This window comes from Hirsutella rhossiliensis (assembly GCF_020360975.1).
Source record: "Hirsutella rhossiliensis strain HR02 chromosome Unknown scaffold00002, whole genome shotgun sequence".
Lineage (NCBI taxonomy): Eukaryota > Fungi > Ascomycota > Sordariomycetes > Hypocreales > Ophiocordycipitaceae > Hirsutella > Hirsutella rhossiliensis.
In genome coordinates, this window is record NW_025408668.1 from 2,283,610 (window position 1) to 2,296,604 (window position 12,995).

A 12,995-nucleotide genomic window follows, 5' to 3' on the forward strand; every position below is an offset into this window, starting at 1 on the left:
TGCCTTTGTTCCTTATATATATATACCTTCACTATTGCAGTCGGCGGGTACACAATTCGCCTTTTACTACGCTTTATCACCACACTGGGCGTGGTGAGCAACAATCGACGTCCAGGACTTTGCACCTGACGAGTCAAGTTCGGCTCTGCGGATTCCCGAATTGTGTGCTGCTCAAAATCCGTCGCCGTACCTCTGATGTGTAATTCCGATGTCACATCGTACACGTAGCAGCAACCATGGTCCCCCCTTTCCCCCTCCCCCCTCCCCCCCTTTTCACTTCTATTTCGTCAACTTGTCAGTTGATTCTCGGCATCAAGTCGCAACGCCAACCCCCCCTCTCTCCCCCTTGGCCCCACCATCACCCCGTCCGACCTGCAGCAGAACCCTGCTCGAACCGCAGCCTGGCAAACCTGTCACGCAGCAGGACCGCCAGCGAGCCGCCGTCGTCGGCGTACTCGGCGAGGGCCATGGCCTTGAGGGCCCACCGGTGGCAGGGCTGCTCCTCGGCGCGGGCGTAAAAGTCGACGGCGTGGTTAAAGGCCGTGGCGACGAGCCACTCGAGCTCCGCGCCCGGAAAGGGCCTGCCGACCTGTGAGGTTTCGGGAAGGGGGGTCTCAGCGAGGGCCGACTTCGCGGGTTTCTCCTCTGGCGGATTCGCACTGGAATATCCCAGTAGTGGTGGGGGAGGATACAAGTAGGAGAGGAAGAGAGAGGCCTCGGTGAAGAGGGGGCGGGTGGCGAGGACTACTTCGTCGCTCGCAGGCAAGCACAGAGAATGACACCTACCTGGTGGCCCTCACGGGCAATCTGCAGCGCTTGGTCGATAAGCTGGAGGGCGAGCGCGTCGTCGAGGGGCAGCATGGCCTGCACCATGCAGCGAATGTACTTGGCCAGCTTCTCCCCGTCAAAGTCCTGTAGCTCATAAATCTCGTTGATGATGAGCCGCATGGTCGCGTACATGACTTGAAAATATCGGATCCTTCTCGTCAGCATCACACGCTCTGCAGACCTGGCACGGGGGGGTTCGGCGGGGTTCGGCGGACCTTTTCCAGGGGCGCGGCTCCTCAAAAGGCAATCCCCCATGGCCTTGTACATGGCTTCATCCTTGCACGGCTTCGCCTTGCGGACAATATGGCTCAAGTCGTCCCATCCTTTGAGGCAAACGGCGCTCTCAAAGTCAAAGACAGAGAGCGTTGCCATTTTACCCGCCACGTCCTTGGCAACCGCCTCGTCGCTCGTGCCAACGCCAGCCTGCATCAGATCGTCAAACGCCGTAATATGGTGTCTGGCCTCGAGGTACCGCTGCAGTTGCTCATCCATCCTGTCTTCGGCCCGCGCGAGTGAGATCAACGCCGCGCCGATGACAAAGTGGCAGCGCATGCCCATGAGCCCCAGTTCCGCCGCGTCCGCCTGCGGAATGTCCTTGGGATAGCAGTCAATGAAAGACAGACATGCGCTGAAGACGCGGATAGTGTGAGGCAGCGGCCAGGTGTGGCAGTTCGTTGCACCAACATTGTAGGCATTCTTTCGAAACCAGTGTAGTTCTGGGACCGTAAACACCCTGTGGCCTTGATCGTCCTTTGGATGCTGTTTGGCATGCTCGGCCGCTGTTGACGTCAGCCTACGCACGGGGGAGATGGGATAAACCACACGCGGCACACCTTTGCTGAAAACCTCACAAATGTCTTCCGTAAAGTCAGGCTTCTCGGTCAGGGCCTCTCGGGCGTCTTCTTCTTCCTCAGTCATGTGCATCAGACGTATCGTGCATCGCAGGATAGCAGGAAGACTGTCTGACACGAGGCCTCCGACGGCCCAGCTATCGGCCACTGCTTTGAGTGCCGCCAGGGTGCAAAGTTTGTCGCCAAACTGCTGCGCTTCTCGCACGCAAGCGTACAGTATGTCTCGACCTCGAGCCGTGTCCGAAACCTTACTGAGGTGCGCGATGCTCTGGCACCCCAGCTCATGGTCCCAACTCAGGAGAGAGACCTTGAACATGAGATAGCCCGTCAGTGCGTCCTCTTGAGGGCCCTTGGGCATACTGTGATAGGCATCCTTGGCCCTCTCCGCGTCGTTGAGCCTGAGAGCGCAGAGAATCCGCTTTCTCCCAATCTTTCCCGCGTTGGCTTCGCCGCCGCTGGCGAACAGTTGGTGAAGCGCAAGCTCGCACCACGCATCCGCAGTCGCAAACTGTTGGGTGCCGAATAGGGCCTCTGCCTTCTTCCATACGAGCTACCTCTTGGGGTCAGTCTTGGCTTCAACGGCCACCTATCTACTTACCGAGTGAACGGCTCCAGCCGCATCCGGTTTCAACGGCCCCGAAAGACCGTCATGCGCATTTTCCATCAAGCCATGCAGGGTCTTCAACGATGCCTCTTCGTCTGTTTGCGTCGTCGCCATCCAGATCCGTTTCACCACGACTTCGTTGATCCATGTCACGTTGGCAGACGGCAGCACATGGAGCTTCGTGAATTCATCGAGCAACCCGCACGCCAGACGCTCGCTCCTGTCTTTGAGCTCCTTTATCTGGTGCAACAGGAAGCGAAACGTTTCGTCGGAGTGGTCAAAGCAGCGAATCATGCGGCGCAAGATGCTCGTGCAAGCCTCCGCGTCAAAAACTTCGCCCGGTGACTTCTGGAGTATCTCCAGCCGCCAGTGCAGCACCACAGGCTTGTCGCCGATTTCCGACTCGACGTAGGCGACGAGGTTGCTCGCTTCTTGGAGGCTCTCTGTAGATCCCAGTGCAAGCAAGCTCTGGACACGTCCGTGGCAGATTGCCAGGCGGAGCTCCAGCCCGTACGCGGAAAGTTGCTCCAAGCTTTGGCCGTTGATGAGATCATGTGCCCTCTTCAACCATTGCAGAGCCAAGGTATGGTTTCCCTTGGAGGACGAGTCGGCGCCAATGTGCTGCAAGGTGTCTGCCATGGCTTCGGCCGATGACACCGGGAGGCTCTTGCGAAGCGCGTGCGTCTTGCCGTACATGTGCTCGGCGACATCGAGGCGGTCTTCTTTCCACGACTCGTCCTCTCCCTCAGCAGCAGAACGCCTCATCATGTGTCTCGAGTAAGGAGACTCACCAGCGCCACACGCAAAGTCAGATAGTCGGCCTGGAGACGTTGCCTGGCCCCCGAGAGATCCAGGGGGCCATCTGCGCCGACCAGCGGCTTCAGTCGCTCCACATAGTCGGCGGCCTTTTGCAGCGCCAGCTTGGCGAAGCGCAACTCGGATTCGCCCAAGCATATTCTCGCCAGCGTCAGGGCCAGGTTCAGGAGATAGACGACGTCGGCCTCTTCATGTCTGCGGTGCCCCCTTGCCAGTCGGCCCAGCGCGAGCATGTGATAGGCAAAGACCCTCGCCGACACCAGCAGCCTGGCCCTGTCTCGCGGCGGCGCTGCGTCATTGGTCTTGTCTCTCTTGACCCGGATGCACAGGTTCCATAGGCCCCTTCCCTGTCTTTCGAGGTCCTTGGCCATGCCGCCCGGGGGGATCTGCTGCTGTGACAGGTTCTCTATCGCCTGGAGATGCTGGCTCAGATCTGCGATCAGCACGTCGACTGCGCCGCCGTCTCTTGACGCGGGAAGTTCTGCCTCGAGATGGACCGCGAAGCCTAGGAGATTGAAGGCTTCGTGAGCGACGGCAGGGTTGTGCAGGTGAGTCGCCGAGCTTACCGATGATGGAGCGAATCGCCTTTTCTCGGCCAACAACGACGATGGGGTCAGCAGAAGCCATTATGAGTCGTCTTCTGCAAGTTGCATCAGGGATTGGACATGGTCAGGTAACGCTGACTGTCTGACGTGAGGGCGGAACAAGTGAGATTCCGGCCGTCGCGAACATTCGAGCAGCTGCCAGCGGGAGTTCCTTCCCAGCATCACAAACTGGCCCTTTCAACTCAATCGTCATCAAAATATGATATTGGCCTTTATCAATGTAAATGATTCATCTCAAGGACCGGCGATTGAGTGAGCCGTTGTAGTATCAAACGGCTACCATCAACAGACCCTTTCACGACGACGCAATATTGCAGAGGGCTTGTGAGAGCCCTCCATGGAATTTATTCCAGGCATTACCCGTCCCAACGTCCTCCCATGCCCCGGCTCTCTCACCCGAGCCTCCTTTTCGTCCGCCCTCACACGCCTCGCGCTCAATCCTGCGGGGTATCATGCGGCAAAAAGTTGCCCACGATCAAGGCGGGCCTGCAACTCTCGCCGTCAGCCAGTGACTCCTCGTAAAGAGAGACCCTTTGTGTGCTCGGGGAGAATGAGGGTGAGGATGAGGATTCGCAGCCAGGGGGGCAGGCAACCCACAGCTTATGCTCGTCGCGCCGAATCGAAAAGGAAAAACAACACTTGACAATCGGGTGCTCCGACGCGTCGCTCGGGTTCTTGAGTGAGCACGCCGTCAGCAGCGTCTCGTGCGCCGGGTCAAAGGCGATGGTGCCGAATTCTTCCCAGTAGCGCACCATGGACTCCTCCGTCAGGATCTGATGCAGTGCAATCTTGCCCTGGTCTGCAGTTTAGCTCTCGTCCGCGACCCCAGCCACGCCCAGACAGCCATGTGTGTCGGGGGCAGGCAGGGAAACACTCACATCCCGCAGCTGATCCACCGGCACCTTGATCAATTCGGCCATTTCCTTGTTCCCCCTGAAAATCTCCCCCGTCCTCCGCCAACAGCACGCCGGCACCGCCATGCTGGCAAACACGCGGTCATAGTCCATCAGCTTCTTCTCGAACCACATCTCCACGTACAGCAGCTGCATGTCCGTCAGGCCCTGCGCCTTTTCGCGGAACTTGGGCCGGAAGTGGTTAATCGTCCGCAGAATCTTCTGCTTCGACGACGGCGCAATGTGCCCGTCGAGGTACTTGCCCAGCCGCGCGTAGCCGTTGATGTAGTTGAAGGGCTTGAGCAGCCCGGCCTCGGACTTGGCCCGGAGCACGCGTGCCATGCGCTCCTCGGCGTTGTCGTTGCCCGAGGGGTCGGCGGCCTGGAGGTAGTACTCACGCGTCTTGTCCGACGGGGAGCGGGCTTTTTTGGGCTGCTCCTTGCCGTCGACGCTGGGTGGCGGTGGCAGCATCGATGAGAGCCCCTGCGAGTTGTTGAAGCCCGTCGTCGGGCCGAGAAATCTGCCCCCGAACCCGGGCGCCGGATCGGCCAGGCCCGTTCTGCTGAGCGCTGCGTTGTGGGGGCTTTCGTCCGGCGCCAGGCCGTTTGTGTCCAGGAACCCGCTGTGCAGAAAGTCGTCGAGCAAGTTGAACTCGTGAGACACGTGGGGGGCAACCATGTAGTTGGGGTTGTAGCTGCTCATGTCGTTGAAGTTTTGAGCCGTCAACCAGGCGTCCGAAAAGCCTGTCACTGTCGGATCGTCAGTCCCCGATCCCACGCCATCTTCGCTGAGCAGCTCCAAGTGGAGAGACATGCTGAAACAGAGGTAAAGGACAGGGGGAAGCAAGCCAGCAAATCCCCATCTCCCGCCAACGATGTAGGAAGAGAGGACAAGGGGCGCGGGGCTGGAAGGGGGGGGAAGGGGGGTCAGGAATGGCGGCCTGGGCCTCTCACACAACATCCACACGTACGTTGATTCGCGTTGGCGCTCGCACTGTTGGCCAGGCCGTGTGCTTGCAGGCCCGTCGCCGCAGCCGGTTGCACAAGAGGCAGCGGAGCCCCCTGGCCCAAGACGGCGGCGGCCCCAAAGCCCCTCGACGAGTGCCGCCTCGAGCCATCCAGGGCAGGCGGGGGCCCCATGATGGTGCTGGCAATGGGGTTGCGTCCCACGTCTGGCAGTGCCTGCGGCGGCGGCGGCGCGTCCGATTCCTCGGCAGCTGCCGTGGCAGCGGCCTTGCCGTTCTTGAGCTTCTTTGTGTCGGCGTCGCGCGGCTCGTCGTGGCACAGGTGGCCGATGTTGCGCTTGATACACCTCGTACATGGTCGCTCCTTTTGCCGTCGTGTCAGCTAGTCCTGTGTCTCCGATACGGGGCTCGAGAGGGGGGGGGCAGACGGGGAAGAGTGAGGAGGGTGAGGGGATAGGGGGGAGGGGGGTGGAAGTTGGGGATGGATGGGAGAAGGAGAGTGGACGGGGAGCAACGGCGTCACAGCTACTGCAGTCTGCAGATGCCACGACGTCCGCCGCCCTCCCTCCCATCCAGGGGGCCTCGAACACGTACAAGATCGCAAGTCATATGCTGTCAAGCGCACAAAGACGGTGATCTGTCAGCCACGTGCACCCAAAGTCTGCTCCGGGGGCAAGCCGGTGGGAAGCAATCTTGCTCTGTCCCTGCGCCCACTGCCGCCCTACCTCCCACCTGGCCCTCCCGTTTTCCGCGGCGCACGCTCTTTGCGCCTTTTACCGCCGTCGTGGGGCGCCATTGCGCCCTGGTTTTTCGGGTAGACTTACAGATCTCCTGCAGTAGACACAGGCTGGAGATATGGGGCAAGGCGAGCAAGCCAAGTACAAGGCAGGCAGCCGTAGAGGTTAGCGCACGATCTATGGCCAGGTGTGGGATGGATGCCGCAGCCGGTTGCCAGAGAGGCCAGGGGGTGGACGGGAGAGATGGTATGGAGGTGGAGAGCATAGGCCAGCTGCAGGCATCCGCTCCCCAGGTGCTCCAAGGCCTCCTGTCTCCAGTCTCTCTCACTCTCCCGGCAATGGAAGCAAGCATCCGGGGGCAGTGTAACAAGAAGAGAAGGGGAGCGGACGGCGTACCGTGGTTGACCTTGCGCCGCTTCCTTGGGCTCTTGCTCGACCTGGCCCGGGTCGCGTCGTCGCCGTCACCCCCACGGTCGCCCGTCGTCGTCTCTCCTCGTCGCTCTTGCTTTGCTCCAGCGGCGTCGTCGTCGCGCTCCTTGGCAGCCGGGGCCTTGTCGCCGTTTGCGCCGGCGTCCTTGGCCATGGCAGCGGCGTTGGCTTTCCCGTCACTCATGCCGCGCGCTGTCCTCCCATTGGGTCTCTCCCGACGTTACGCAAGGCGGCGCGCAGCTGTCGCAGCTCATCTGCCCTCCCGGGCCGTTGGCGCCTCGGTTCGGGGCTGTTTTCTCTGGCTGCTCTCCCCCCTTCCCCCCCTCTTATCTCTCTCGCACACTCTCTCTCCGTCTCGTCTCTTGTTTCTTGTCCCTCCGTCTCGTGTTCCTTGTCGTGGTCCGTCACTACCGGTGGCCGCTTGACGTGCGCAATGAGCTCTACAACCGTCGGCGCAGTCACGGCAACATGATCGGCGCGCCCGGGCCGATGCGCTTTCTGCCGTGTGGATGTGCACGCGCGTCGTCGGAGGCAAAGCGCAGAGGGTCCGGCCTCGGCGGTCCAGGTGATGGTCCGTCCGCTTTGGTGGGCGGTCCGTTTGTCTTGCGCCGCGGTCCTGGCCCAGCTCGGGCGCTGTTTGGTCAGTATTCCGGACTCGTTGGCTTCGGGCAAGAGTCGACGACGGACGGTGGAGGAGAGTTGAGAGCGCAAAGACAGCTGAGGCTGCGGCTGAGGACACTGCGGCTAAAGAAGGCTGAAGCAGCGCAACAGTCGACAGCGGGCCAGAAGCGACAAGACGACGACGACGGTGACGGGTGATTTTTTTTTACATAACAATTATATGATGGAGGCATGGGAGGGAGAAGCAAGCTCGCTGTGGCTTTCGACCTCTCCTTTTGGCTTGTGCGGGCGTGCTCTCAGGTACCAACCGGTGGTACACCCACTGTACCTACCTGATTACCCTGCTCCTCAGTTAGGGAGCCGGGCGTGCCCAGGAGGGCATCCCTACCATCTCTTTTCCCTTTTCCTCGCCTTCTCTTCTCTGCTGGTTTTTCTTTCCTTTTCCTATTAACCCCGTCCGCTCGGCCACGCTCTCCCTCTTCTCTCCATCACCAGCATCGCAATGCGTCGTCTGGAGCCAAGCCGAGCATCAGTCTCCGTCGCCCGATTGTCGTGGGAGGCTGTGCCCGCCTGGAGTAGACCCAAGTGCCCTGTAATATAATTACGGCGTAGCATTAATACTTACCAGTAGTAGTAGCGTGCCTGGCCCCCGCCAATACGACCTTGCAGCTGGTTCAGCCACACTCCGCCGCTAATAAGATCAGGTACCCGAGGCATGCCTCGAAAGATTCCCTACCTACCCTGTAGCGTAGCATTCTCGTCCCCTCTCAACTCCTCCTCCTCCTCGCCCTCCTCCTTCTCGAGGCCCTTCGTTTTCCCATGTGAAAGCCATCGTCATCATCCCCAGCATTTGCACATGAAAGACTCCTGCAGCATTCAGACGCCGGAATGCTTCAGACTACTGTACAGCCACCCACCCTTTGGACCCGCCGCTCCCTGCAGGATTCTACTCACGTCAGCAGCTTCGCCCGCCCTAGTCGCCAGCCGTGACGCATCTCACGAGACTTCGGGACATGTCGGCGTCGGGAGAATCCGCCGACTCGTTTCTCATACACTGATAGGCCAGGCCAATTCTCGTCCTAGCCACCAGTTCACCCCTCCCCCTAATAAAGGAAGAGAGAAGGAGAAACAGAGAAAGGAGAAGCCGAGGAAGACGGGACAAGCATTCGCCATTGCTGCTTCAAGCACATGTCAAGCCGCAGCCCCAACCCGAGCAAAAGACAGCATGCCTCGTACACGCCTGTCCTAAATGGCCACAAAGAAGCTCTTCTCCCCCGGCTTCGGCACCACCCGCGCCCTCCTCATAATCTCATCCTCGCACGCCAGCCGAATCCTCTCGGGCGTCGCCGGGCTCTCGAGTCTCAGCAGGCCGTCGTCGTTGTCCTTGCCCACCGCCGCCTCCACCCCGGCCGCCCGCCTCGCCGCCTTGAGCGCGTCGCGGAGGGCGAAGAAGACGGCGCTGCCCAGGAACAGTGGCGGCTCCCCGACGCCCCTGCTGCGCTGGATCGTCCGCAGCTCCTTCCACTCGACGTCCTTGAGCAGTGTCACGTTGAACTCCTGCGGTATGTCGCGGAACCCGGGGATCTTGTACGCCCCGGGCCCCCGCGTAAACAGGTTGCCCCCCGCCGGCCCGTTGCGCAGCCACAGCGACTCTTCCATGGTGAAGAGGCCCAGCCCCTGCACAAAGGCACCCTGGATCTGCCCGTAGTCGATGGACGGGTTGATGGACTGCCCGACGTCCATCTTGATGTCGGCCCGCACGCACGTCCACGTCCCCGTCAGCGTGTCCACCTCGACCTCGGCCGCCGCCACGCCCTGCGTAAAGTAGAAGAACATCTGGCCCTTGTTCTCGCCCCACACGTACCCAATGTCGGGCGTCTTGTAGAAGCCCTGCGCCGACAGGTTGACCCGGTCAAAGTAGGCCGCGTGCGCCAGGTCCTTCATCGTCGCCCCGCCGCCCAGCTTGTCCCGGTACGGCGCGAGCCGCTCGTTGAGCTGCTGGCAGGCGTTGTAGACGGCGTAGCCGTTGAGGTCCGACGACGCAGACGCCGCCGTCGCCGATGCGTTGGCAACCGTGTTGGTCGCCGTCTCCGAGATGAAGACGCCGTCCAGCGGCACCGACAGCGCCTGCGCCGCGATCTGCGCCAGCTTCGTGTGCAGGCCCTGGCCCATCTCCGTCCCGCCGTGCGCCACCAGGACGGACCCGTCGTGGTAGATGTGCACCAGCGCCCCGGCCTGGTTGAGGAACAGGGCCGTAAAAGAGATGCCAAACTTGGTCGGTATCAGCGCCAGGCCCCTCTTGCGCCACTTGTACTCTTGGTTGAACCTGTCGACCATGATTCGTCGCTCGGGATACGACGACTCGTCCTGCACCTGCTGGTACATGAGGGGGACGTGCCAGTCCCCGAGCGTCTGGTTAAAGTGCGTGATGCCGTAGGGCCCGTAAAAGTTGACTTCTCGAAGCCTCTCCACGGCCATGCCCAGCCGGTCCGCCGTCTCCTCCATGTACGTCTCGGCGATGAACATGCCCTGCGGGCCTCCGAAGCCGCGAAAGGCCGTGTTGGACATGGTGTTCGTCCTGCAGACGCGGCCTCGGACAAAGACGTTGGGGATGTCGTAGCAACCGTCGCAGTGTGTCAAGGCGCGCTCGTTGACGCTGGCGCTGAGATCAAACGTCCACCCGGCATTGTTGAAGATGTCAAGGTCCAGCGCCTGCAGCTTGCCGTCCTTGTTGACGCCGACTTTGTACCTCGCCAGGAAGGGATGCCGCTGGCCCATGGCGATCATGTCCTCCTCGCGTGTCAACATGCAGCGAATCGGCCTCTTCGTCTTCTTGGCCGCCAATGCCGCCGCAGAGCTGAGGACCACTGATCGCGTCTCCTTGCCGCCGAACCCGCCGCCGAGTCTCTTGACGCGGACAACAACCTTGTTTGCCTGCACCTCGCATACTCGCGACACGAATGCTTGTCTGTACATGTCGGGTCAGTCAAAGCCATCTCCAACCAGGATGCTCACTCGAGGGCACCCACGTTTCATTGGCGTTTTGCGTGCTGGCGAAGACCTCCATCTCTCCATCCTCGGGCTTCGGAATGACCAGGCACGCATGCGTCTCCAGGTAAAAGTGTTCCTGTCCGCCCATCCTTACGGTGCCGGTGAATACGTGGTCGCAGCTCTTGAACGCTGCCTCGGTGTCTCCCCGCTTGATTTCCCGGTAAAAGGGGTGGAAGCTTTCCTTCTCCACGGCTTCTTCCATGGTCAGCACCGCAGGGAGCTCCTCGTACTCTACCTTGACGGCCCTGGCCGCCTCTTGCGCCTTGGACGCCGACGTGGCCAGGATCATGGCGATGGGCTGGCCAGCCGTGTGCACCACACCGTCTGCGAAGAAGACTTCGTCGAAGTGCGGAGCCCCAAATTTGTTAGCCTCCGCAGACGGCATGTCATCCTTGTCGACGTAGTCAGCCACGCCGGGCATATCGAGTGCCACCGAGTAGTCAATCGACTTAATCCTCGCGTGAGGCTTTGTCGACAAAACCCAGGAGCCGTGCAGCTCGTTCCTCAGTGGAGGAATGTCGTCGGTATATTGGGCCTCGCCCGTCGTCTGCTTGAGCGCGGCGAGGTGGGGATTGGCTTTGCCCGTAATCTCCTTTTCGTAGGCCACAGAGGATTGCTCGTCGACTGATCCCTTGGAGATGCAGCGCTCGACCTCATCGATGGCCTCCTTGTCGACATGCCCACACTTTCCATCCAGGTTCGTGAGCACGTCGTGATAGAAGCGATAGAAAAAGCCCAGTGCAAGCGCCTTTCGATACGAGGCCATGCCGCCGGGAACGCTGAACTGTAGGTCAAAGTCGGCTCCTAGGGCGCTCATGGCTCCTTCAAGAGTCTCGAGCTCGGCAAAGCGTCTCCCTATGAGGTACTGGGTGGCCGTCTTGGCCGACACAGTCATGGCGGCCATGCCGCCGTAGATTAAGCTGCATTCGGCGACGACGCCCGCGTCGTCCAGCCTGACCCTCAATGCCCCTGTGACAATGGCAATGTCGTCATCCTTGCGCTTCGCTTGCTTGTAGGCACGGAGAAACTCGCCCTTCTTGGCGGAGGCGGGGATCCTGATGGACGCAATGACGGCGTCTTGAGGGAGGGCAGTTTTGCGGTAGCCCGTGAAGAACTGGTCCATGGGAATCTCGGTCTCGCTGGTGGCCGACCTGGCCACGAGCACAGCATTTGCCGCCCATAACACGGGGTTCAAGTCGGAAATGGGTGAGGCGGTGGCAAGGTTTCCGGCAGGCGTGCCGACGTTGCGAATCTGCCTTCCGGCAAAGTACTTGAGCTGCTTCAAGATGCCCTCGAAGACTTGGCCTCGCTCGCAGCCGTAGTGCTTGATTGCCTCGGCGCAAATGTCCTCGAGGTCGGTCAAGACGACGTTTCCGCCAACTTCGATGTGGTCGTCGTGCAGAGCAAACTGGCGCAACTCGGGAATGTCGCCGGCGTAGACGGAGACTGGGTACTGCAGCGCCTTGAACTTGATTTCGATTTGCGTCTCGGTGCTGCCGCCGATGATCTTGGCCTGGGGATGCACGCTTTTGATCTGGAGGAGCTGGTCGAGGGTGACGGGCCGGTACCACTTCTTCCTCTTGTTTCCAAAGGCCAGCGGCCGCATCTCGTGCTTCTTGAGCGCAGGAGGGAAGATGAGTTGGGTGTCGGGGTTGTACTCGATGAAGCCAGGGGGGGTGAAGCGCTTAATGGGCTGGTCGTCGTGCGCCGTCGTCTTCTGCATGCAGCAGACGCCGTTGACGGGGCCGTCGGCGTTGGACATGCAGCAGCCGCCACTCTCGGTGCGGCCAGGGCTCCCGTGGCCGGCAGAGCTAAAAGTCTGGGCCGCGTCCAAGATGGGCCTGTAGCCGGTACAGCGGCACAGGTTGCCGTCAAAGGCCTCCTCAATGTCGTCGTAGGAGGGGGCCGAGTTGTTGCGCAGCAGCGCATACAAGCTCATGACGATGCCGGGGGTGCAGAAGCCGCACTGGCTGCCGTTTCCCTTCGCAACGCGCTCCTGGGCGGGATGAGGCCGTTGAGTGTTGCCGATGCCCTCGATGGTAATGACGTGCTTGCCATCGAGGCTGGCCAGGGGCGCCAGGCAGGCATTGATGCTGGCATGGTAGATTTGCTTGGTGGTAGGGTTATATTGGCTCACGACAATGGTACAGGCGCCGCAACCGCCTTCGCCGCAGCCGCTGGCACAGGAGAGAGGCGTGAGACTGGGCAGATGACGTGGGTGGAGCGGGGGAGGCAGGGCGAGAGTAGGACATACAGTTTGGTGCCCGTCAAGCCGATGCCGCGGAGGTACTCGAGCACGGTGACGTCGGGGTCGACGTCTTCGAGGATGACCTTTGTGCCGTTGAGGTAGAAGCGGATCGTGTCGTCGAAGTCGGCCGTCAGAGAGGCCAGGGGTGCCGGCTGAGCGTTGCGCTCGGGGAGGACGGCGGCGGGGGCCATGCCGACGGAGCTTCAACGGCGAGCTTCCGAGACGAACAAGACGAGCACTGGTCCCGGGCGCCGGTGGAGGAAGATGGGGGAGACGGGGACGGAGGAGGAGGAGGTGAAAGCATCAAAACTGGAGCAGCGGGCACGACGGGCGGCAGGGTTGCGGGGA

At 61.0% G+C, this 12,995-nt stretch overlaps 3 protein-coding genes across 3 annotated transcripts; all 3 read right to left on the reverse strand.

Moving 5' to 3' along the window:
• Nucleotides 1–358: 358 nt before the first annotated feature.
• HRG_01801 (meiosis protein SPO22/ZIP4 like domain-containing protein) lies at nt 359–3,726 on the reverse strand (the record flags this gene model as incomplete). Its single annotated transcript, XM_044860272.1, has 7 exons — nt 359–589; nt 787–962; nt 1,044–1,607; nt 1,662–2,229; nt 2,278–3,021; nt 3,075–3,604; nt 3,666–3,726. The coding sequence occupies 7 exons, from the start codon at nt 3,724–3,726 to the stop codon at nt 359–361; spliced, it is 2,874 nt and encodes a 957-aa protein (XP_044723905.1).
• A 412-nt stretch (nt 3,727–4,138) lies between these two features.
• Nucleotides 4,139–6,881, reverse strand: HRG_01802 (fungal zn(2)-Cys(6) binuclear cluster domain-containing protein; the record flags this gene model as incomplete). The annotated part of the gene is made up of 9 exons (XM_044860273.1): nt 4,139–4,190; nt 4,302–4,498; nt 4,583–5,048; nt 5,130–5,346; nt 5,568–5,925; nt 6,156–6,173; nt 6,386–6,408; nt 6,695–6,735; nt 6,805–6,881. 9 exons carry the CDS (start codon nt 6,879–6,881, stop codon nt 4,139–4,141), a joined length of 1,449 nt encoding a protein of 482 aa, XP_044723906.1.
• Nucleotides 6,882–8,593: 1,712 nt separating this feature from the next.
• HRG_01803 (molybdopterin-binding domain of aldehyde dehydrogenase) lies at nt 8,594–12,838 on the reverse strand (the record flags this gene model as incomplete). The annotated part of the gene is made up of 3 exons (XM_044860274.1): nt 8,594–10,316; nt 10,378–12,576; nt 12,654–12,838. 3 exons carry the CDS (start codon nt 12,836–12,838, stop codon nt 8,594–8,596), a joined length of 4,107 nt encoding a protein of 1,368 aa, XP_044723907.1.
• Nucleotides 12,839–12,995: the final 157 nt, after the last annotated feature.